General features: G+C 43.8%; 1 protein-coding gene across 1 annotated transcript in view; it reads right to left on the bottom strand.

Moving 5' to 3' along the window:
• The window catches only part of spon1b (spondin 1b), a 393,024-nt gene that overhangs the window by 26,004 nt on the left and 341,931 nt on the right, over window positions 1-25,089 (bottom strand). The window contains exon 12 of the mRNA XM_041197861.1: window positions 4,130-4,300. Coding sequence (XP_041053795.1) covers window positions 4,130-4,300 — 171 coding nt within the window. The remainder of the gene's footprint in view (window positions 1-4,129; window positions 4,301-25,089) is intronic.

The following is a 25,089-nucleotide window of genomic DNA, read 5'->3' as shown; positions in this document are numbered from 1 at the left end:
TTACTTTCTTCATCAGTCTGCCATGAGGGACCTTGCTAAAGTCCATGTAGTCCACATGAAATGCATTGCCCTCATCAACACCCCTGGTAACCTCCTCGAAAGATTCGATCAAATTTGTCAAGCACGACATTCCCTCAACAAATCCATGCTGACTATCCCTGATTAATCTGTGTCTCTCCAAGTACAGATATATTCTGCCCCTCAGAATTCTTACCCATCACCGAGGTTAGACTGACTAGTCTGTAATTTCCTGGTCTATCCCTTCCTCCTTTTTTTTTAATAATGGGACAACATGAGCAGTCGTCCAGTCCTCTGGCACCTCACCTGTGGCCAGAGAGGATTTGAAAATTACTGCTGGGGCCCCTGTTAGCTCTTACTTGCCTCCCTTGACAGCCTGGGATACATCTCATCCTGGCCTGTAGATTCATCTATGTGTAAGGCCACTAAACCCATTAGTACCTCCTCTCTCTCTCTCTATGTTAATTTCCTCTAATAGTTCACAGTCCTCCACCCTGATGTCTATACCTGCATTGTCCTTTTCCATTGTAAAGATTGACGCAAAGTATTCATTAAGGACTGTTCTCATGTCTTCCGGGTCCACACACAGATTACCTCCATGCTCCATAATTGGCCCTACTCTTTCCCTCTCTTGCTCTTTATATATTTAAAGAACCCCTTTGGGTTTTCCTTTATTCTACCCACCAATGGTTTCTCAAGCACTCTCTTAGCTTTCCTAATTTCCTTTTTAAGTTCACCCCTGCACTTTTTATACACCTCTAGGGACTCTGCCATATTGAGCCCTCGGTATCTGCCATGAATTTTTTTTTCTTAATCTTAACCTTTATGCCCCTTGACATCCAGGGTTCTCTGGACTTGGTCCCCTGCTTAGTCTTTTCAGGAACATATTTGCCCTATACTTCTGCTATTTCCTCCTCGAATGCCTCCCACTGCTCTGACATAGTTTTATCTGCAAGTAGCTGCTCCCAGCCCACATTGGCCAAATTGTATCTCATCTTAGTAAAATTAGCCTTTCCCCAGTTTAGAACTTTTATTCCTGCCCCAATTTATCCTTCCATAGCTATCCTAAATGTAACTGAGTTATGGTCACTATCTCTAAAATGCTACCTACTGAAATGTCTTCCACCTGGCTAGGCTCATTTCCGAATATTAGGTCTAGATTGCCCCCTCCCTTATTGGGCTTTCTACGTACTGGCTAAAAAAGTTCTCCTGGATGCAGCTTAAGAATTTTGCCCCCTCCCTACCTGTCACACTAAAACTATCACAGTTAATACTTGGGTCGTTAAAATCCCCTACTATTACTGCCTTATTATTCTTACACTTCTCTGAAATTTGATTACATTTTTGATCCTCTATCTCTCCCTGACTATTTGGGGGCCTATAGTACATGCCCAACAGCATGTTTGCCCCTTTTGTGATTTTTACTTATACCTATATGGCCTCATTTGATGATCCTTCCAAGATATCATCCCTCCTCACTGCTATAATTGATTCCTTGATCAATATTGCAATCCGTCCTCCTCTTCTGTCCCCCTCTCTATCTCATCTGAATACCCTATAGCCAGGAATGTTCAGCTGCCAATCCTTCCCTTCTTTGAGCCGAGTCTTGGTCATAGCTATGATATCGTACGCCTACGTGCCTATCTGTGCCCTCAGCTCATCTGTCTTATTCCCCAGGCTCCTTGTATTAAAATATATTCCACTTAGCCTTGCTAAACTCTTATCTAGCCTACGTTTCCTCTGCCTTTCAGACTCACACACATACTAGGGTTTTAACTTCTAATTCCATCTCAGCTTCTCTCCCCTCTGAACTACTTTTCAGGGTCCCAACCCCCTGCCAATTTAGATTAAGTCCATCCCAACAGCTTTTGCAAACTTCCCCATGAGGATGTTGGTCCTGTTCCTGTTCAGATGTAACCCATCCAACTTGTACAGGTCCCTCCTCCCCCATAAACGGTCCCAATGTCCCAGGAATCTAAAGCACTCCCTCCTGCACCATCTCTCTAGCCACACATTCATCTGCTGTATCCTTCTGTTCCCATACTCAGTACTGCATGGCACCGTGAGTAATCCGGAGATTACTGCCTTTGAAGCCCTGCTTTTCATTTTCCTACTTAACTCCCTAAAGTCTGCCTGCAGGACCTCATTTCTCTTTCTTCCTATGTCATTGGTCCCAACATGGACCACAACCTCTGGATATTCACCCTCCCCCTTCAGAATACCCTACAGCCATTCCTTAACACCCTTGACCCTGGCACCCGGGAGGCACATAGCACATACCATCCTGCAGTCACGTCTATGGCCAGAGAAGCACCTGTCTACTCCCCTCACTAATGAATCCCCCACCACTATTGCCCTTCCACACTTCCTCCTCCCCCACTGAGCAGCTGGACCACCCACAGTGCCATGGCCTTGGCTCTGGTTGGACCCCACAGAGGAACCGTCACTGTCACCATTTTCCAAAGCCAAGAAACGGTTTGTGAGTGAGATGCACTCAGGGCATTCCCTCACTTCCTGCCTGGTCCCTTTCTTCTGTCTGGCGGTCACCCATTCTCTCTCTGCTTGCACTTCCTTAAGCTGCAGGGTTATCATGTCCTGAAATGTGTTATCCACGAACCTCACAGTCTCCTGAATACACCATAGTGCCCTCAGCTGCTGCTCAAGCTACAAAGCCCAGAGCTTGAGTTGCTCCAGTCGGAGGCACCTCCTGAACACACGGTCATCTAGACTGCCAGGAAAATCTACAATTTCCCACATAGTGCAGCATGTGCAAATCATGGGATTGAGCTCCCAGACATATCTTAACTGAATAGAATATGGACCCTTTCTTTTATTTTACCCCTACTCCTACTTGAGTCTCACTGTTTTAGCCTCTCTCTCCTGAAGTTTCACTGTTTTAACCCCTCTGTCCCGAAGTGTCTCTGTTTTAACCTCTTTCTCCTGAAGCCTCTCTGTGTTAACCTCTCTGTCCTGAAGTTTTGCTGTTTGACCTCTCTGTCCCTAAATCTCGCTGTTTTATCCTTGTTAAAGAGTTAACTTCTTTCAGAACATAAAACACTTCAATGAAGAATTCTGGAGAATTTAGGGTCCTGAGGCTTTACAAAGTGAGACTACAACTTTTGTATAATGGTTACTTAATAGTATTTTATTATAAACTTAAATTTGGATTACATTGCAATAATGGTTACAATATTACAAAGTGACACATAAACTAATCTTCCTAAAAATAAATATATAGGAAATTCAAATCCACTAAAACTAAATGTAGGATATTCAAACAAACATAAAACTAGTTTATACTTACAATCAAAAGTATAAAGTGCAGTTTTCTGTTGTGTCTCAGTTCTGAGTAAAGCTATCTAAGGTCTCAACTCACTGATGTTCGACCCAATCTGACACCGATGTTTACCTAACAGTCTATATTAAAGAAAATCTTGCTTTTGGAATAACATGGCTATTGTCTGTTATATTTCTGAGGTTCTTTGCCTGAGAGAATTATTGATGGTCAAAACATGTTTTTATCTGAAAAAGCAGGTGTGGTACTAGCAAGGCCTGTCCCCCTGTCTGGAAAAGCCTTTTCTCAAGGCCTTTGTGTCTGTGTATGTATGTGAAATTAATGTGTGTGTGTGTGTGTGTGTGATGTCTCGGTTTTTTGCAAAGGATTTTTAGCTGAGCTTTTAGCTGAATTAAGGTTTAACCCTTCCATTAACAGGTTCAAATGGGTTAAATCCTGAACAGCAGCACTCCCTCAGTACCGCACTTGAGTGTCAGCCTGGATTATGTAGTCATCTGGAACATACAACCTCCTGGCTCAGAAGTGAGATAGCACTAGCAACGGAGTCATGACCAACACTGCAGGCTCATTAGCCTTTCCTGCATGATAACAATCATTACAATTCAAAAAGAACGTCATTGGTTTTGCGCTTTGAGACTTCCTGAGGTCATGAAGGGTACTCTAGAAGTGCAAGTTCTTTCCTGCTTTTTCCAGACCTTGCAAAGTGTTTATGCTCAAAACATGATCCAATCTTTTTCTATAAACCCTTCAGAAGTTGATTGACCTGCAGTGCAATTCCAGTACTTTTTTCTCTTATCCGCATTTTAATGTACTTACCGCATTCCTCATTGACAATGCATTTTTCAGTCTCTTCAGTGGGCAGTGTGCAGAGGGAGCCATCTTCGGGGTATTGCTTTATGTATCTTTCCCGTGATCTCATTCCCATTCCACAGGAGAGGCTGCAAGGGGACCAGCTGATCCACTCTGACATCATGCAAGTCGAGGCATCTGTAAATTGTAAGTGATATTTTACTGAATAGAGAAAAAACCTTGTGGACATACAAAATTGATGTGCAGGAAAAGACCAGCTCGCTCCACCAAGCCTGCCACAAGCTTACGATGGCCAGAATATCATTGACTAAACACTTCCCACCAAACATCCTGCACGTATCCCTGCAGCCCTGGAATTACTTGGGGGAAGCAGCAAGGACCAGAGAAAAATCAAATAAGGTGAAAAAATACTCTGGAAAAGTTCCTCTTCAACCCCCTCAGAGATTGAAGCCAGTTCAGGAGATCACACTGACCACGAGTACCTTAGCTGTTAATCCACTTACCTTCTTAGTGAGGCAAATACTGCCCAATCAGGAACCTGACTAACTCCCCCAGCACTCATCACAACAGCCAGCAAAATATTGCAATTGTTCACTTCTCCCTAGGAAAAGGGGAACAGACCAACATCCAGTCTATTTCTATTCCTCTATAGTTTAAACTCTTGTCTTCCTAATCTTTAAAACTTGAATAATCCTTCAGTGGGGATGCCATTTAGCCTTTTGATTATTTTATGGACCTATACCAGGTTGCGTCTAAGCCTATCCTGCTCTAAAGTAACCAGGCCGAGATCCTCAAGCCTATCTGAATAACTAAGGTTCTTTAGGTCAGAATCATTTGCTTGGCTCTCCTCAGGACCTGAGCACAATACTCCAGAAGTGGTCTAACCAGTGACTTGTACAGTTTCAACAAAGTTTCCTTCCAAACCTCCCCTTTTTAACCACTTGATTAAGTGCTTCAGTTTGCAATCCCAGGGAAAGAGCAGAAGTTTTATTGTAAAAAATTCTTGCCTCAAAATTCCAGACTGTGCTAAGCAACTGACAGGGCACTGCCTGTCATGTGATGTGGGGGATGAATGCTTAAAGTGTTTGCACAACATTTCATTTCATTAGCACCTGTCATTTTTTTTTGTGATATTGCTCATGGAAAGCTGGATCTTTACTTTGTGCAATAGTGTAAGATGGGTGAGGGCAGTAATTTCCCTGCAGGCTTTAGGGCCCAGATGCCAAGGTCACGTGGAGGTCAGAAGCCCGCACTGTGTGGGGAACAGTCACCTGCCTGTGATTTTTTTTTCCCGAATCAGCCAATAATGGCCAGGTTGATGGCTTTCTGTCCAAATAAAGGCAGTGAGTGAGAGGGCCAATAGGAGCACTAAGCTGCTTTAAAGTAAAAATGCCCTTAGTAGGTGGGGCACCATTGTGGAGGGGGCTCGCCTCAGCAGTGGGGGGCTGACAGCTGCAGCTGAAGGTAGGCAGGCAAGAAAGCCTCAAAGCCAAGAGCACAGGTCACACTCATCTGCCATCAAGCTGCTTCCAGGAAGCTGGCATGTTCACCAATGCCTCTTGGAACCTGGAGGCCAACAGGAAAATCTCAGTCACCCTCCTACAATAGGCCTTTAACAACCCGGAGTGGTTATCTGCTGCTCATCGGCAGGCAGTCCTGCTGCACCCCCACCCACCTCCACCCATCATTCCACCTCTGAGAGAACGACCTGGGATGATGCAGGAAACTGGCACACTGGCTGGTAGCATGAATTTTCTGGCCCATCTGTCATCATTTATGCCCCCTTTGGGAGCCAAGAATCCTCCCCAGTGAATCAGCAAGCCATTTAGCTTTTCTCATAGTTTTTATCTTCTTCTCCTTCTTCTGGCTTCTCCTAATTTACTCGGTGTCAATACAGTGCTGGTTGATCACCCTTCTTCACCTCCTCGTGTCAGTCATCCATTCTTCTTCCAATCACACTGTGTTTAAATCTCTCACCACCACATCTTTCCATCAGGTCTTGTGCCTTCTTCTTCTTCTCCCTGCCAGTTCCACTTCCATCTTTTGCCTCACCACCTTTCCTCTCTCTGTAACAGATGACCTTATCATTTCAATCTCTTCTTGGCTACTTTCTTCAATGCTCCCACCATCTTCACTGAGCCCCCCACAATGCACTGGTTCCTGATTTTGTCCTTTCTCCTTACTCCACACATCCATCTCAGCATCCACATCTCATTAGTATCCAGTCATTGTTTCTCTTTTCTTGATGTTGCCAAAGTTTCTGCACTATATAACAATTTTTATCTGCGATTGAAAAATGTAAAACAGGATCCGACCTGCTTTCACCTACCTTACATGAGCTTGCAAAGTCAAGAATTACAACCCAGGGAGTCAAAACCAAGTACCGTCTTCAGATGTAATTGAGTTAGAGGGGTAGAGGCTAATAGGACTAGTGTCTGAAGATTTAAGATGTCCTAAGTCAATTATAAAGTTTCACACATGCAAACTGTCTGTATTTTAAGCAGACAGCCAGAATTTTTACTCAATGGCTGCTTTTGTCGATGCTTCATTCCAGTGTGTCCTCTTATAAACTTCTGCTTCCTATTTTCGGTACAATGTACTAGCCATGTGAGGCAAAGCATGGTGGGATGTGGTTTGGAAGGTCAGAAGGGGAAGACCTGGGTCAGCTTCAGCACACTCCCCATGCTAAAACAGTCCAACTGTGGAATTAACGGTGTAGAAAAACTTCAGCAATGCATGGCATAGAAGCTGACTAGGATGAATCACAGCATAAAATGGAAGGACCTTCAATGAAAGGGCCAGGTACAAATGCTTTAATCTCTAATGAATGTAAGATCTTGCTTTATCACATCTTAAAGAAAGGCTCCATACCACTTCACATGAGGTACACACTTGGTGCGTATATTAAAGCTCAGGCATTTTGTTTTTGCACTCAACAGATCACACAATCACTGGTGAGGTGAAAAAACATTTCATTTATTCTATAGCTGAGGGGAAAATGCTGGCTAGGGACATTCAGAGAGTTCATTATACCCCCCAAAACTGCCACAGGGTCTTTAATGTCTATCTAAACAGGCAGCCAAGGCCTCAGTTTCACATCTGATTTGAAGGAAGGGGCCTTCAACAATTTGCTCCCATGTTAGCTTAGAGAGGACCTTCAGCCTACAATCACTTGACTCTGAGTGCTGCCAACTGAGCCAGGCTGTTACTCTCACGAGTAGCTTGAAACTACAGTGCCGCTAGCAAATGGTTTGATGTTGTTGCAACTGGAGATGAAGTGAATGAGAAATGGAGGAAATGTGAGAATTTTATTCAAAACCTGTCGTGTTGCAAACTTCAGTTGAATAAGATCTTACTTTTGAAGTAGATGTAGGAATTTGTATTCTGAGTGTAAAGCAGAGAATCAGATTTCCTTAATACAGTTCCTGCTGTGGTTGAGATCTCTGCAATAAAGTATTAATTTTTATTGAAGCTTCTTCTCCAGCTGGAAATCACATACAGCTTTTGTACTGTCACAAGAATAACAAAACCCAGGAATGGCTAATTTAATTCATTTTTCTTTTGATGTAACAGTGTTGATAGTTGAAGAGCTCAGCATTCAGAATGCAAACCTTATCTCTTCACCTTAAGGGCATGCATTACATCATCTGTGTCCTCACCATGCTTCACTGACTTCTGTGCCCCAGACAGCAAACCACAAGATTGTTACCTTTCACATATGCTCACAGCCTTGCCTCTCCCAAGTTCTGCTATTTCCAGGCCTATATCCCTCTGGTCCTCCAACACTTTACCATTGACGACCATTTTAAGTTACCTTGCACTCCTCTGAACCATCACCACAACACCCACCCCCATTCCACCAACCACATAAGACATAAGACAAAGGAGCAGAAATTAGACCATTCGGCCCATCGAGTCTGCTCTACCATTCAATCATGGCTGATAAGTTTTTCAACCCCATTCTCCCGCCTTCTCCCCGTAACCTTTGATCCCCTTACCAATCAAGAACCTATCTATCTCGGTCTTAAATACACTCAATGACCTGGCCTCCACAGCCTTCTGTGGCAATGAATTCCATAGATTCACCACTCTCTGGCTAAAGAAGTTTCTCCTCATCTCTGTTCTAAAAGGTCTTCCCTTTACTCTGAAGCTGTGCCCTCAGGTCCTAGTCTCTCCCACTAATGGAAACATCATCCCCACGTCCACTCTATCCAGGCCTTTCAGTATTCTGTAAGTTTCAATCACATCCCCCCTCATCCTTCTAAACTCCATCGAGTATAGACCCAGAGTCCTCAAACGTTCCTCATATGTTAAGCCTTTCATTCCTGGGATTGTTCTCATGAACCTCCTCTGGACCCTCTCCAGGCCAGAACATTCTGCCTGAGATACGGGGCACAATATTCTAAATGTGGTCTGACCAGAGCCTTATAAAGCCTCAGCAGCACATCCCTGCTTTTATATTCTAATCCTCTCGAAATAAATGCCAGCATTGCATTTGCCTTCCTAACTACCACATCAACCTGCAAGTTAACCTTAAGAGAATTCAGGATTAGGACTCCCAAGTCCCTTTGCACTCCAGATTTCTGAATTCTCTCCCCATTTAGAAAATAGTCTATGCCTCTATTCTTCCTACCAAAGTGCATGACCTCACACTTCCCCACATTGTATTCTATCTGCCACTTCTTTGCCCATTCTCCTAACCTGTCCAAATCCTTCTGCAGCCTCCCCGCCTCCTCAATACTACTTGATACTACCTGTCCCTCCACCTATCTTTGTACCATCTGCAAACTTAGGCAGGATGCCCTCAGTTCCTTCATCTAGATCATTAATGTATAAAGTGAAAAGTTGTGGTCCCAATACTGACCCCTGCGGAACTCCACTAGTCACCGGCTGCCATCCTGAGAAGGACCCCCTTATCCCCACTCTCTGCCTCCTGCCAGACAGCCAATCTTCTATCCATGCTGTACCTTGCCTCTAATACCATGGGCTCTTATCTTACTGAGCAGCCTCCTGTGAGGCACCTTGTCAAAGGCCTTCTGGAAGTCCAAGTAGATAACATCCATTGGCCCTCCTTTGTCTAACCTACTCGTTACCCCCTCAAAGAATTCTAACAGATTTGTCAGGCGTGACCTCCCCTTGATGAAATCATGCTGACTTTGCCCGATTTTATCATGCGCTTCCAAGTATTCTGAAATCTCATCTTTAATAATGGACTCTAAAATCTTACCAACAACCGAGGTCAGGCTAATTAGCCTGTAATTTCCTGTCTTTTGCCTCATTCCCTTCTTAAACAGGGGGGTTACATTAGCAATTTTCCAGTCCTCTGGGACCTTCACTGACTCCAGTGATTCCTGAAAGATCACCACTAACGCCTCCACTATCTCTTCAGCTATTTCCTTCAGAACTCTGGCCCAGGTGATTTATCCACCTTCAGACCTTTCAGTTTTCCTAGCACCTTCTCCTTGGTAATGGTGACCATACTCACCTCTACTCCCCGATTCTTTTGAACTTTGGGGATGTTACTCGTGCCTTCCACCGTGAAGACTGACGCAAAGTACCTAATCAGTTCCTCTGTCATTTCTTTGTTCCCCACTACTACTTCTCCAGCGTCATTTTCCAGTGGCCCAATCTCCACTTTTGCCTCTCTCTTATCCTTTATATTTCTAAAAAAAACTCGCATTTTTTTTTAATATTACCGGCTAGTTTACCTTCATATTTAATCTTCTCCCTCCTTATTTCTTTTTTCATCTGGAATTCTTTGCCAACTCCCTCCCAAATAACTCCATAAGATCTAAATTGTATTAACAAGCCTCTTGTATGACTTCTGAACATCCATATAAGCTGCACCTACCATATTTCCTTTAATGATCCAATCAATCAGTTACCCCTTCAACAGCAACAAACATTTTGCTAAATTTCCAATTCTGATGAAAGGTGACTAACCCAAAACATTGGGGGGAATATTACAGCCCCTGCCGGTGTATGAAGGCAGGGGGACATGTAAACCAAAACAGGTAGCCAGCCCATTGACTTACCGCCCACCCTTGAGCTGTCCCCTTTTTTATGGTGGGTGGGTGAGAAGTCAACCAGCCTGCCCACCCTTAGGCCCAGTGAGGCCCTTAGGTTGCCAATTAAAAGCCACTTAAGGGCCTTTTTCCGGCTCCTCTGCCATAATATGGTGGGCAAGGGAAGGCAGAAGAAAAGTGGCCAGCCCACTACCTCCCAACTCAGGGTACAAGGTGGGTGTGAAAGTTGGGGGCAGGGAAGGGGGCGGTCCCCTGCACCCATTGAGGGCACCACCCTTAAGATGGCACTGCACTTTGTGCCTCACCATCCAACCTGGCCTCATGAACTTGACCCCTGCCCCCCCACCAACCCCCCGCCCCCCACGCCCCCACCCACCCCCACCCCCTCCACGCCCCACCTCACTACGGTCCTCAATATCCCTCACCGATCAAAAACCCCAGGTTTACCTTAAAGTTCGGTATCCACAATCTTCTTCTTGGGATTCCCTTGGAGTCTCAGCAGCGACCACAACTGCATTTTGGCACTGCTGGGACTACTCAGTTGCCGGCCAATCTGATTGGCCGACAGGTCTTGCAGGCGGGACTTTCTGTCCCTAAGGAGCAAAAGTTCTACTCTCGTCTTATTAAGGCTTCCCCCAGCATATTATCGTTATGGGGCAGCCCTTCTTAAAGTCAGCAAAGTGCCAACTGACTTTTCCATTGGGCTGGGGCATGTGGGGAGGTGGGGGTGGCGGTTGAGCAATACAGCACCTCAACCCCATAAAATTCACCCATTAACTCTGTTTTTCTCTCCACAGGTGCTGCTGGGTATTTCTGGCACTTTCTGTTTTTATTTCAGATTTCCAGAATCTGCAGTATTTTGCTTTTGCATTCTACTCAATTTACCAGACATAATTTACTTCTTGAAAAGCAGGAGGTCTGGTCAATTTTGAAACAAGATACGAGTGATATAAGTGAGAATTTTAACTGCAAGGAAGCATAATAATGAGTAATTGAATCCAGAAACCATGTTTCTTCATGTGCTATTAAAGTAAAAGTACAGCAAACATCAGTCAAGAATTGAATGAGAAACCAATAAATTGAGAAAATAATATCTAAAACGAAGGCATGGAACGATACCTGATTGCAATGAAGAGGCAGTATGAAGTAAATAATATGTAAAGATCAACAACAATTTGCATTTATATAATACCTTTAATGTCGTAAAATGTCCCAAGGTGCTTCGCAGAAGCATTATTAAATAAATAAAAACAGAAAATGTTGGAAGGTCTGACCTTTCATCAGAATATACCTGAAATGTTAACTGTTCTTCTTTCCCCAGATGCTGCCTGACCCGATGAATATTTCCAGAATTTTCTGTTTTTATTTTGGATTTCCAGCATCTACAATATTTAGCTTTTGTTTTTGTCAATAAATACAATATGACACCAAGCTACTTAAGAAGGTATTATAGAGCAGGTGACCAAAATGCTTGGACAAAGGGATGAATTTTTAGGAGCATCCTAAGTGAGGAGAGAGGGGTAGAGAGGTCAAATGCTTTAGGGAGGAAATTCCAGAGCCTTGGCAGTTGAAGGCACGGCACCACAACTGGGATGAAGGAAATAAGGGATGCATAAGAGGATGGAGGAGGCCTGACATCTCAGAGGGCTGGAAGTGGTTGAATCAAATTGCTTGGAATAACTAAACAGAATTTGATGGCATAAGCCTTGGCATTTATTGTTTAAAGGATACTTCGCTGCGTTTCTGACTGAACATATTTGGTAATAAAAATGTTTGTAAAAATCATGGTAGAAGTCATCTCATTTCTTGTTTAGAATGCAGTTTGCCAGTTCTGTTGGGACCATGGAATGCTCTAGCACAGTATCTGATCATTCTGCCCATTCTGTACTGATGTACTTCCCTACGTGAGCCAACTAGTGTAATCCCATTTCCCTGCGTGTTGATCATATTTTTAATATGCATCTTCCTCAAGCAACTACCTAATTAGAGAATTTATGCACTCTGGGAATGTTTTTGGGCTAAGCAATCGCACACTAATAAACTTCCACATGAATTTGGTTCTCTTCTTTGCTCCCATTGTGATGATCAGAAACTTGCATTTTACTGACCAGTCAACACAAGCTATCACCATTAGCCTCATCATAACCATTCATAATCTTGAAGATCATCACTCCATAAACTGTTTCTCTTAAAGCTGAGTGTGGGAGTTCATTTTACATATGCAAATTTGTCAACATGATATGCATTTAGGGATGATGTGATTTATGCTTTTCACAATTAAATTACTTTGTCAGCAATTATGAATGCACGGCCTCTAAACTATCATTAATGCTTGAGGATGGGAGTGAGAAGACTGGCAGAAACAGGAATTAACAGCAATTAATTAACATTTTGTTGACATGCATTCAGGGGAAAGGGAGTTTGTCTCCTGTACATCCTATTTAATTGTGTATCCCACCTGTCTCGTGCATGGCATAATGTCTTGTGTCTAAATGGTTGCTGTTTCTATAATGACTATAAGACCTATGGCATAAAATCCCAACATCTGTTACATTCCTAATTGCTGGAAAAATGCCCAAACTTAAATGTCAAAATCTACTCTTTTTCTGAATATAAGCTTCATGTGTCTACCAGAGAATCTTTCAGAGTAAGGAGGTGAGCCACTCACCACAGAATATCCAGTCTTTTTTATGCATTCATTGAATGTGGGCATTGCTGGCAAGGCCAGTATTTATTGCACATCCCTCATTTCCCTCAAGAAGGTGATGGTGAACTGCCTTCTTGAACTGCTGTAGTCTGTGTAGTGGATAGGGGGGGAATGGCAGGATTCTGACCCAGTGGCGATCAACTAAGTCAGCTTGGTGTATGATTTGGAGGGGAAATTGAGGCGGCAGTCTCCCCATGTGCCTGCTCTTTTAGTTTATTAGTGAGTCAGTGTTCCTTCAGCACTATTGAAGACACCTTCCATCACTTTGCTGATGAGTGAGAATACACTGAAGGAATGATAATTGGCTGGATTGGATTTGTCCTGCTTTTTGTGAGCAAAACATACCTCGGCATTTTTTCACTTGTGATGCCAGTGTTGTAGCTGTACTGGAACAGTTTGGCTAGAGACACAACTAATCCTGGAGCACTGTCTTCATCACTGCAGCTGAGATTTTGTTACCATACGCTTCATCACATGCCGTCACTTGGCTGGCAGGTTTAGCAAACCAACAGCGTTCACACAATCTATTCAGGTCAATTACACTTGGAAACAGGCAAGTAATTTAAAGGACTGCTAACATTTCCCTTTGGGCAATCAACAGCTGCTGCTTCAACACATAAGTAAAATGAAGCCATTCAAAATGATAATTTTAGAAGTAATACAGTATACAGCATACTGTGTTCAGTATGCAACATTCGCACCCCTTAGTCAGAAGATTGTTGGTTCAAGTTCCACTTCAGAGACTTGAGCACATAATCCATAATCCAGGAGTGCTGCACTGTCAGAGTTACCGTCTTTCTGATAAGATGTTAAACTAAGGCCCGGCCCTCTCAGATAATTGCAAGTCATCCCCTCAAGGTCAGGGAGAGAAATCAAGGATCCTGGTGTTTCTCCTCTTTCTGGGCCTCTTATCTCCACCACCTCCCACTCTCTTTCACCATTCCCTCCCACCCCACATCCTTTAGGAGCACAGAATTGGGAGCCATAGTCACAGTGGAGTTCAACTGTTTCATATAGCTTTAGAAAAACTTTTGGCTTTTGTACTCTATGCATCTATTTATAAAGCCCATCGAAAGCTAAGGCTTCAGTATGATACACTTTACAACCACAGCTTTGTCAGACAATTGTACACAACTTGGTCATTCGTATTATGCAACCAGCTCCGCTTCCTTGAACCTGGCCCTATGCAATATCAGGTCTACAGCATTCAAAAGACTTGGGCCTGAATCTTTCCCTCGTCGGGAGTACGCAATTGCCGGGCCCGGGAGCCATTAGGAAACGGGCCCCTGACCGTGATTGGCTCCCCACCGCACTTTCACGCTGGCTAGTCCATTAATGGCCAGCCAGCATGAAAGGCGCACTGAAAAGCTCAGCGGTGCTGAGGTAGGGGGCAGGAAGAGAGCGGGCAACGATGTCACCATGGGTGCGGGTGAATGTTTCCACTGAACTCACTGGAGGCAGACAGCTGCCTCAGGGAGCTGCAGACCTCCAAATAATTAAATAAAGCACAAAAAAAGCTGCAAAAAAAATGTCCATGCATCACAATCAAGCACCTGAAAGCATACCTCACAAAAATATTTATTTATTTTATTTTTATTTTATTTCCTAATGGAGATTTCATCCCATCCTTGGATGAAGTTTCATCAAAAATGTAAAGACCGCCTGGCTGACTGGCCCGTCTGCCAACCGTAAGGTTGGACAGGCCATGAAAAACGCTGACAATTGCGCCATTAGTGGGCTTAACTGCCTGCTTAATTGTCAGTGGGTGCTCTTCTGACTGCCACGCACGCCCCGCCATGCGGAATATCACGTGAATGCGCGATGACATCAGGACACTTGCCCGACGTCATCTCACACGATTCTACACCCATTCGGGTCGGGTGTGCATCTGGCCCAAGAAAGTAAAATTCTGCCCTTGAACTTCACTAGCACCTCAAACAGCAGTCCCATGTACATTCGATTGGCACATGACTCCTGGTTTCACTTCCAAGTTTAAAAATGGCAAAAACTTCCAGTAAATTAGCACCAACAAATTGACCTGCAATAGTGGGCAATTTCTAGCCATAAAAGTGGGCTTTATTAACAGAAAAAATAAATTGCATTATGCGATAAATATTTTCTCATTTTAAATTAAACTCTCATTTAAACTTACAAATGCCCAGCATGGAGCATATAATAGGAGAGCAAAGTACTGCAGGTGCTGGAAATCTGCAATATAAACAGAAAATGCTGGAAACACTCAGCAGGACAGACAGCATCTATGGAGAGAGAAACTGAGTTAATGCTTCAGGTTCACAATCTGCGCTAGTTCTTATGAAGGGTCACTGACCTCTATTTCTCTCAGCACAGATCCACCAGAAGTGTTGAGCATTTCCAACACTTCCTGTTTCTATGGAGCAAACATAACCAATTTTGCCAGCCCTCCAAAAAGCAATTAGGCTTCTTGTGAGACTCTCATTCCCCTCAGCAAGAAACCCAGCAACAACATTAAAACATGAATTCCAAGAAAAAATCTTGAGGTCAGGAGGGCAAGGGACTTGAGGCACAGACATCGTCATTGATAGTGTTGAGGGGCTGGACTGGGGGAGAGCTTCAGGACTCAGAGAAGGCGTCAAGAAGGAAGGGCCTTCAGGGGGAAGGTAATGTAAACATAGAGGCACTTACCTTGTGTCCCAGCAGCCTCCAGACTCCAGCAAGGGAAGAAAGCAGCAGACAAATGCAACAATGCCAAACAGAAATGCATGAGAAGGTAGGCTAGAACAGGGAGGGTGTGGTAATCTGAGGTGTAATACACCTTTAAGAGAATGTGAGCAGATTGACCACGTGTCTGTATTACCCAACTGCTGTGTAGCACGGGCTACAATGTTAATCAGTAGTTTAGAATAGGGTCTAGTTGGGGAAGCACACATTGTGTTAGCGCTCTGTTGCTTGTGCAAATAAACAGCATGTGCTTCATCTTATATCGGTCTCTGCATCTGCAGTATTTTGCCTGCCAACTTGCTCACCGGTAGATAGGCATGCAACCCAGTTCGCAAGCAAAGAGACCTGACAGGAGGAACAAAACAACTGGCCACGAGGCAAAACGTGACCAGTCGACGACACCAAGGAAAGCCGCAAAAACTCAACTGAAGTGAATCAGCCGTGCCCTGCAGGCCGATTGTAAGTACAGCCCTCACCATAGTCATCGAAGTTATCTCCCTCCAGTATGCCACAATTTGGCCATATTGAACCGTTTGATCAGACCACTGATGACTAGTCACATTATATTGAATGCCTCACGTTCTTCTTTTTGGCCAACAACATATCGGGGGAGGAGAATAGGGGAGCAATCCTCTTATCGCCACGTGGCAGTAAAACACACGGCCTAATTCGTCGTCTAGCGGCACTCAACGCCCCAGATTCCAAGAGCTTTGATGCGTTGGTGAAACTTGTATAAATCCACTTTCAGCCAAAATTCTCAGTAACAACTCAGTGTTTTAAATTTAATTTGAGGTGTCGCACCCCTGGAGAGACAGTCACTTGCTATGTAGCAGCCTTAAAACAACTGACAGAGCACTGTGAGTTCGGGACGTCGATTCGTGACATATCAAGAGACCAATTAGTATGTGGGATTAATAAAGTCGCCATTCAAAAAAGGTAAAAACAGAAAAACTGCGGATGCTGGAAATCCAAAACAAAAACAGAAGTACCTGGAAAAACTCAGCAGGTCTGGCAGCATCGGCGGAGAAGAAAAGAGTTGACGTTTCGAGTCCTCATGACCCTTCAACAGAACTAGGTGAATCCAAGGAAGGGGTGAAATATAAGCTGGTTTAAGGTGGGGGGGGTGGGGGGGGAGACGTGGAGGGGTGCGGGGGTTGTGGTTGTAGGGACAAACAAGCAGTGATAGAAGCAGATCATCAAAAGATGTCACAGACAACAGAACAAAAGAACACATAGGTGTTGAAGTTGGTGATATATATCTAAACGAATGTGCTAATTAAGAATGGATGGTAGGGCACTCTAGGTACAGCTCTAGTGGGGGTGGGGGGAGCATAAAAGATTTAAAAATATTTAAAAATAATGGATTGGAAAAAACAAAAGGAAGGGGGAACAAACAGAAAGGAGGTGGGGATAGAGAAGAGAGCTCAAGACATAAAGTTGTTGAATTCAATATTCAGTCCGGAAGGCTGTAAAGTGCCTAGTCGGAAGATGAGGTGCTGTTCCTCCAGTTTGCGTTGGGCTTCACTGGAACAATGCAGCAAGCCAAAGACAGACATGTGGGCAAGAGAGCAGGGTGGAGTGTTAAAATGGCAAGCGACAGGGAGGTTTGGGTCATTCTTGCGGACAGACCGCAGGTGTTCTGCAAAGCAGTCACCCAGTTTATGTTTGGTCTCTCCAATGTAGAGGAGACCGCATTGGGAGCAACGAATGCAGTAGACTAAGTTGGGGGAAATGCAAGTGAAATGCTGCTTCACTTGAAAGGAGTGTTTGGGCCCTTGGACGGTGAGGAGAGAGGAAGTGAAGGGGCAGGTGTTACATCTTTTGCGTGGGCATGGGGTAGTGCCATAGGTGGGGGTTGAGGAGTAGGGGGTGATGGAGGAGTGGACCAGGGTGTCCCGGAGGGAACGATCCCTACAGAATGCCGACGGGGGGGGTGAAGGGAAGATGTGTTTGGTGGTGGCATCATGCTGGAGTTGGCGGAAACGGCGGAGGATGATCCTTTGAATGCGGAGGCTGGTGGGGTGATAAGTGAGGACAAGGGGGACCCTATCATGTTTCTGGGAGGGAGGAGAAGGCGTGAGGGCGGATGCGCGGGAGATGGGCCGGACACGGTTGAAGGCCTTGTCAACGACCGTGGGTGGAAAACCTCGGTTAAGGAAGAAGGAGGACATGTCAGAGAAACTATCTTTGAAGGTAGCATCATCAGAACAGATGCGACGGAGGCAAAGGATTCAAAAAAGGTTGTTGTCAGAAATGCATTTAGACTTCAGCAAAGTGCTGGAGTTGGTGCTCACAATGGAGACGCAGTCAGGGATTCAGAAGCAATCGAGAAAGCACAAAATGGTGTCATCCTTCACGTCGGGAGGGAAGCACCGGTTAGAAATGGTGCGGAAGCACAGGGCTCCGTGGAAAGGTGGGAAACAGCCACTATTAACAGACCAGCAAAAAGCAATGGTTTAACAGAGAAAACCCACATTAGTAATGTCAGAAATGGAACCAGACAGCCTGCAATTGAATTTAAAAGACAATTTAAAAGCATTGAGTATTTCTACTGTCATTGTAATGGGCACATTATGCGATATTTTAAAGAGAGATTGAGACAAAATTTTAAACGAAAAGGCAGAAATCGTGAAATCTACATAATAGAGGAACCAGAAGAAACAGTCAGATATTTACTGATTACACAACTTAAAAATGGGTAAAGCAGAGCCAATCCAAGTGATAGTGGAAGTCAACAGAAAACCCATCCGAATTGAGGTGGATACAGGGGCATCCACAACAGTTATAGAGCAAGATACATTCAAATATCTGAATGGAGGAGGCCACTCACTAAATCTGGAAAATTCAGATGCTAAATTAAAGACGTATACTGGTGAAGACATATGAGTAGGAGGTGATGCAAGGTTCCAGTACAGTATGAAAGCCAATCTGTTAATTTACCCCTGATAGTGATAGCAGGGGAAGGTCCAAGTCTACTCAGTCAGAACTGGCCTAAGGAAATAAAATTGGGGCGGTCCAAGATTTTTCAACTCAGAATGAAAGATTTGCAAGAATTATTACAGAAATATGCCTCTGTGTTCAGGGAAGATTCAGGGACGGCAACCCAAAATCCACATGGATCCTGGAGCAACCCCCAGATATTTGAAGGCAAGGCCAATCCCCTAAGCATTACGAGGGAAAGTTGAGGTTGAATTTGACAGGCTGGAAAGGTTGGGAATCTTACAACCTATAACAATTTTCCAAATGGGCAGTGCCCATAGTTCCTGTACTAAAGCCTGACCAGAGTGTGCGAATATGCAGGGACTACAAGTTGACCATTAACAAAGTAGCCAGACTTGACAGGCACCTATACTGAAAATTGATGAATTGCACTCCAAGCTGGCAGGGGGAACCGTATATATGAAACTCGACATGAGCCACACTTACCAGCAAGTCAAGCTAGAAAAAACCTCTCGAGATTTTGTGACTATCAACACACGTAGGCAGTTATACCAGTATACCAGGTTACCCTTCAGAGTCTCATCGGCTGGTGCCATTTTCCAATGGACTATGGAAAATTTACTTCAAGGTCTACCCCATGTGATGGTTTATCTTGATGATGTCGTAGTAACAGGACTAACTGATGAAGAACACCTGGCTAACTTGGAAGAGGGATTGAAGCATTTCTCACAAGCTGGAGCACGTCTGAAAAGTGAAAAATGTATCTTCCAAGCAAAAGAAGTGGCTTACCTGGGTCATAGGGTCAACTCACAGGGCCTTCACCCAGTGGAAGACACGGTGAGAGCTATTCGTGAGGCACCAGCACCGAAAAACATCATAGAACTCAAGTCCTTCTTGGGAATAGTTAACTACAATGGCCATTTTCTCCCAAATTTGTCAACAGTACTGGCTCCATTATATGGGTTACTCAAGAAAAACCACAGGTGGACTTGGCAAGCTTCACAACAACAAGCTTTTATGACAGTAAAGCAATTACTACATTCATCAGCCCCATTGGTACACTTCAACTCAAAGAAATAATTAATTTTAACCTGCGACGCATCCCTTTACAGAGTAGGGGCAGTACTCTCCCACCAGGTGGCAGATGGCTCCGAATGACCCATTGTGGCAGAACACTCGGTGTGGCAGAATGAAGATACCCACAAATAGAGAAAAGAGGCTTATCCATTGTATTTGGCATTAAGAAGTTCAACCAATACATCCATGGTCGCCTCTTCACCATTGTATCTGATCACAAGCCAATAATAGGCTTGTTTGGGGAAGATAAGGCAATACCCCCATTTACCTTGGTGTGCATCCAAAGGTGGGCACTGATTCTGGCTGCTTACAAATACACTTTTATCCACCTGCCGGAAAGCCAGATTGTAAATGCCAATGCACTGAGCCGGTTATCCCTCAAAGACAGCAATGTGAATGGCCCCATTCCTGAAGAACTTGTCTTTCTGGATTCATCATCAGTGAATGCCAAACAAATAAGAGAATGGACAGACCACGATCCAGTTTTGTCTCACGTCAGGGAACAAGTCTCGCAGTGATGGTCTAACGAGACAAAGTCAGATGAAATGAAACCCTATTTTTAACTTGAGATATGAGTTCACCTGCCAGGATCACAACTTGCTGTGGGGAGCGAGAGTCATTGTGCCTCCAAGGAGAAGACAACTATTATTGCATAGCACTCACCCCGGCATCTCTAGAATGCAAATTTTGGCGCGCAGCTAACTATGGTGGCTAGGGATGGACATAGAAATCAAAAACATGGTCAAGAGCTGCATGCAGTGCCAACATGCGCAGAAATTGCCTCCTTCTACTCCACTGTGTCCCTGGGAATGGCCAGGAAAGCCATGGGTTTGCCTCCATGTTGACTACATGGAGCATTTTTTGGGCACAATGTTCCTCTTGATTATAGATGCTCACTCCAAGTGGATGGATGTATATGAGGTGAGATCACTCACATCTGCTGCCACCAGAGACTGATTGCATCAGAGTTTTGTGATACATGGGTTACCAGACATAATAGTGTCTGATAATGGAACGGCATTCACCAGTGGGGGATTCTAAAGATTTACAAGTCTCAATGGCATAACAAATGTTAAGACCTCGCCATACCACCCTGCATCCAATGGTTTGGCCGAGAGGGCACTCCAGACCTTCAATTCCAGAATGAAAAAAACTGGATGGAGACTCTATTGCAACTAGATTATCACATTTCCTAGTCAGCTGTAGGATTACGCCACACATGACCACTGGTATTGCCCCTGCAGAGTTATTAATGAAGAGACGTCTGAGAACATTTGAGTATCGTAAGGCCAAATTTCGGGGAGAGGGTTGAGAGAAGTCAGAAGGCCCAGAAAAATGGACATGGTTACCACAGACGTGAAAGAAACTTCACTGTTGGAGATGCAGTTTTTGCAATGAACTTTGGAGATGGGCCCAAATGGCTATCAGATGAAGTTAGTGCTGTGACAGGACCCTTTTCTATCACATATCAGTCAAAGGTCAGATAATTAGGAGACATGTAGATCACCTCAAGAAAAGGGAAACAGATCTACAAGAAAGGATGCGCCAACCATTCCTGTTGGAGTCTACACCACATGTAGAAGGAACTCCCCATGGTTTGGAAGTACCTGTTGGATTTGTTGAGCCTGAGAGAGTTGAAGAGACAAACTTACAGGTTCCTACTCGAGAGCCTAGTGGACAGATAACTCCTGACAGGGAGGCCTCAGATAAATCATCCGAAGTCATAGAACTACGACATTCGACGCATTTGAAGAAGCTTCCAGAGAGACTAAATTTGTAAATAGTTTATTTAAGTAAATAGTAGATATATTATAAAGATTGTAAATCGTACTTTCGAGTAAAGGGGAGGGATGTGGTAATCTGAGGTGCAATATAAGAGAATATGAGCAGATTGACCTTTTGACTGTATTACCCAATTATTGTGTAGCACGGGCTACAATGTTAATCAGTAGTTTAGCATAGGGTCTGGTTGAAGAAGCACACATTGTGTTAGTGCTCTGTTACTTGTGTAAATAAACAGCATGTGCTTCATCTCACATTGGTCTCTGTGTCTGCAGTATTTTGTTTCCCAACTCACCCATTGGTAGATAGGCGTACAACTGTGTTCATGAGCAAAGCAACCCAACAGAGGGAACATAACAAAGGGCTGGGGAATCTGGTGCGCCCAACTGGGCCAATGATGGCTAACTTTCAGAACAATGGCAATCATTGGCCGAATAGCCTGTCAATCATGATGATCCACATGCCAGATTGGCTGTTTTGGACACTTATCATCCAAAATGAAAGGCTGATAAGTCCAGCCCGCTCTAGATTAGCCCCTGTGATTAGCACATGTGCTCCCCCTCTCTCCTGGCCCCTGCATCTTATGACACTATTTCAAAGATGAACAGGGGAGTTGGTTGACGGTTATTTATCTCTCAACCAACATCACTAAAAAGCAAAAAAACAAAAACAAAAAAACTGCAGATGCTGGAAATCCAAAACAAAAACAGAATTACCTGGAAAAACACAGCAGGTCTGGCAGCATCACTCAAGTTCTGTCGAAGGGTCATGAGGACTCAAAACGTCAACTCTTTTCTTCTCCGCCGATGCTGCCAGACCTGCTGAGTTTTTCCAGGTAATTCTGTTTTTGTTTTTTATCACTAAAAAGCAGTTTGGTCATTATCTCATTGTCATTTGTGGAAGCTTGCATTATACCAGTGACTACACTTTGAAGGTACTTCATTGGCTGTTAAGTGCTTTGGAACGCCCTGAGGTCTTTGAAAAATAAGTTCTTTCTTTACTTTATTCAGATCCCTATTAAGGGAAAAGAATTCCCCAACTCACTGCACAAACCATTTCCTAAAAACTCTAGTTAAGCTTCTTTTTAATGTAACAACTCTGTCTGCTACCACTGAGTTTTTATCACCACCTGCTCTTTGAAGTAAGGTAATTAGACATGCCAGGATTGACAGGCCTGGTAAATGGTTAATCAGTTTGCTGATTTGCAACATGTTTAGAGTCTTCAGGACCAACTTCAAATAAAAGAATTTGCATTTCTATAGCATATTTCATGATCTTAGAACATCTCAAAGCGCATTACAGCCAATTAAGTATTTTTCAAATCTAGTCACTTTTGTAACATAGGATACAGAACAGCTAATTTGTGCAAAGCAAGATCCCACAAACAGCAAATTGGTTAGCACCAGATAATTGCACAGTGTTTGCTACCGTTCACAACTCTTCAGATAATGAAGCAGTCCGTGCCCACATGCAGCAAGATCTGGACAGGTTTGAACTGATAAGTGTCAAGTAACATTCATGCTATACAAGTGCCAGGTGATAACCATCTCCAACAAGGAAAAATCTAATAATCTCCCCTTAACATTAAACAGCATTATTATCACTAAATCTCCCACCATCAACATTGAGGCATCACCATTGACCAGAAACTTAACTGGACCAGCCATATAAAGAAACTGTGATTATAAGAGCAGGTCAAAGGCCGGGTGTTTTGTGGCAAGTAATTTACCTCTTGACTCTCAAGGCCTGTCCACCATCTAAAAGCCAAAAGTCAGGATTGAGATGGAACTGTCTCCACCTGCCTGGATGAGTGCAGCTCCAACAACACTTAAAAAGCTCAATACCATTCAGGACAAAACGGCCTGCTTGATTGGCATCCAATTTGCAACCTTACTTATTCAGTCCCTCCACCATCAGCACACAAGTGGCAGCAGTGTGTACCAATCTATAAGATGCACTGCAGCAACTCGCCAAGTTTCCTTCTACAGCACCTTTCAGCAACCCCCATCATCTAGAAGGACAAGTTCCCCTCCAAGCCACACATTGTCCTGACTTGGAAATATATCGCCAGTCCATCATTTTTACTGGGTCAAAATCCTGGGTCTCCCTCCTTAACAACACTGTGGGTGTACCTACCCCAGATGAACTGCAGAGGTTCAAGAAAGCAGTTCACCACCACTTTCTCAAGAGCAAATAGGGATGGGCAATGCCAGCTCACATCCCAGGAACAAATTGAAAAAATACTGTTTATTTTAGTGATGTTGGATGAAGGACAAATATTTAGCCAGGACACTGCAGAGGGACCCACTCTTCTTAGAAATAGTGCACAACAAGCTCCTACAATGTGATGATGTCCAAATGGTCTGTTTTTCTTTGGTGATGTTGATTGAAGGATACATTTTGGCCGAGATAAAAGGGATAACTCCCCTGCACTTCTTCAGTTTATACTCAGGGGATCTTTTATATCCACCTGAGAGAAGGGGGTCTCAATTTAATGACTCATCTGAAAGACAGCACGTTCAAAGGTGCAGGACTCCTTCAGTATTGCACAGGAGCCTAAGCTTGGATTATGTAGTGAGTCTGATACCAAGGACCAGATTTTGTGGTTCCCCCATTCCAACTCTGGTTATTTGTAGTGGGGTGGGAAAGAGGTCAGAGTGGAAAACCCAGACATTACACTTCAGAAGTTGCTGGAACCATTCTGGAAATGGGCATGGCAGAACTTCTGCAATTTTCATTGAGGTGGCCATGTTTTGGAAGCCTTTGTAAATTACATCTGGTGAGTGGAGGGGTGAACCATGGATTGGAGGAGGGAAAAGCCTAACAAGTCAGTAAAAATTGAGTTTCCCCATTACAGTTCATCATGAAACTCTGTAACCAGAGTTATATCTATGTTTACTGAACTGAGTGATGACAGTGCTTTGATTGGAAAAGTGACCAAAAAGTAATGTGATTGCCAGGTTGTTACTTCTGACAACTGGCAAACTCTCAGGTGAAAGAAAATCATTTTAAAAGCAGAGAAGTCTTTGGATGCATTAGAATAGATTATCCCAAGTGCTATTCTGCATTGCACAACATGGAAAGAATTGCCCATTGTGAGATTAAAATTTAAAATTTTCTCATGGCTCTCATTCATTATTTACAGAACAGCCCAGCCATCTGTTTGGCTGTTTGAAAGATTTGACAGATGTCTGAGCTTTTGGGTATCTTCAAAGGCACTAAGGATTCTTTACTGCAGGGTTTATTTACAAAGATATGCTGCAAAATGTCAGTATGATATCTCTGCAGCCTTCCAAACCGCTGCATAGTTTGTTCACATAGCTGTCCTGGGAAACGTGAGCTTGTTTAGTAAGTTGATAGGTTTATGAGCTTCTAAGAGGAGATTAGTTTTTAAGTGATTCAAGTGATGCTTGTTTATTTTGACAGATTTATGAGCTTTTCAAAGATTTACAAATGTTATCATGGGGCTTATGAGTTTTGTTTATGAAGTGAATACTGGATGATTGGGTTGGGGTTAGGGGAATGAAGGGGTGAAGGGGGTTGGGGTGAGAGGTGTGGAGGGGGATGAGGGGATAAATGGGTTGGGGGCAAAGGGGGTGCTGATATTGAGCAAGTGATGGGGTGAAAGAGGGTCAGGGTGGTGAGGGACATTAAGGGAGTAAAGAGGGTATGAAGGAGTGAGGCAGGTGAAAGGGGGTGAGGACAGTAGGACTAAAGAGGGTAAGGGGTGAAGA

This window comes from Carcharodon carcharias, chromosome 10 (genome assembly GCF_017639515.1).
Source record: "Carcharodon carcharias isolate sCarCar2 chromosome 10, sCarCar2.pri, whole genome shotgun sequence".
Classification (NCBI taxonomy): domain Eukaryota; kingdom Metazoa; phylum Chordata; class Chondrichthyes; order Lamniformes; family Lamnidae; genus Carcharodon; species Carcharodon carcharias.
Note: the sequence above shows the minus strand (reverse complement) of the source record. Positions and strands in the feature narration are given on the sequence as shown.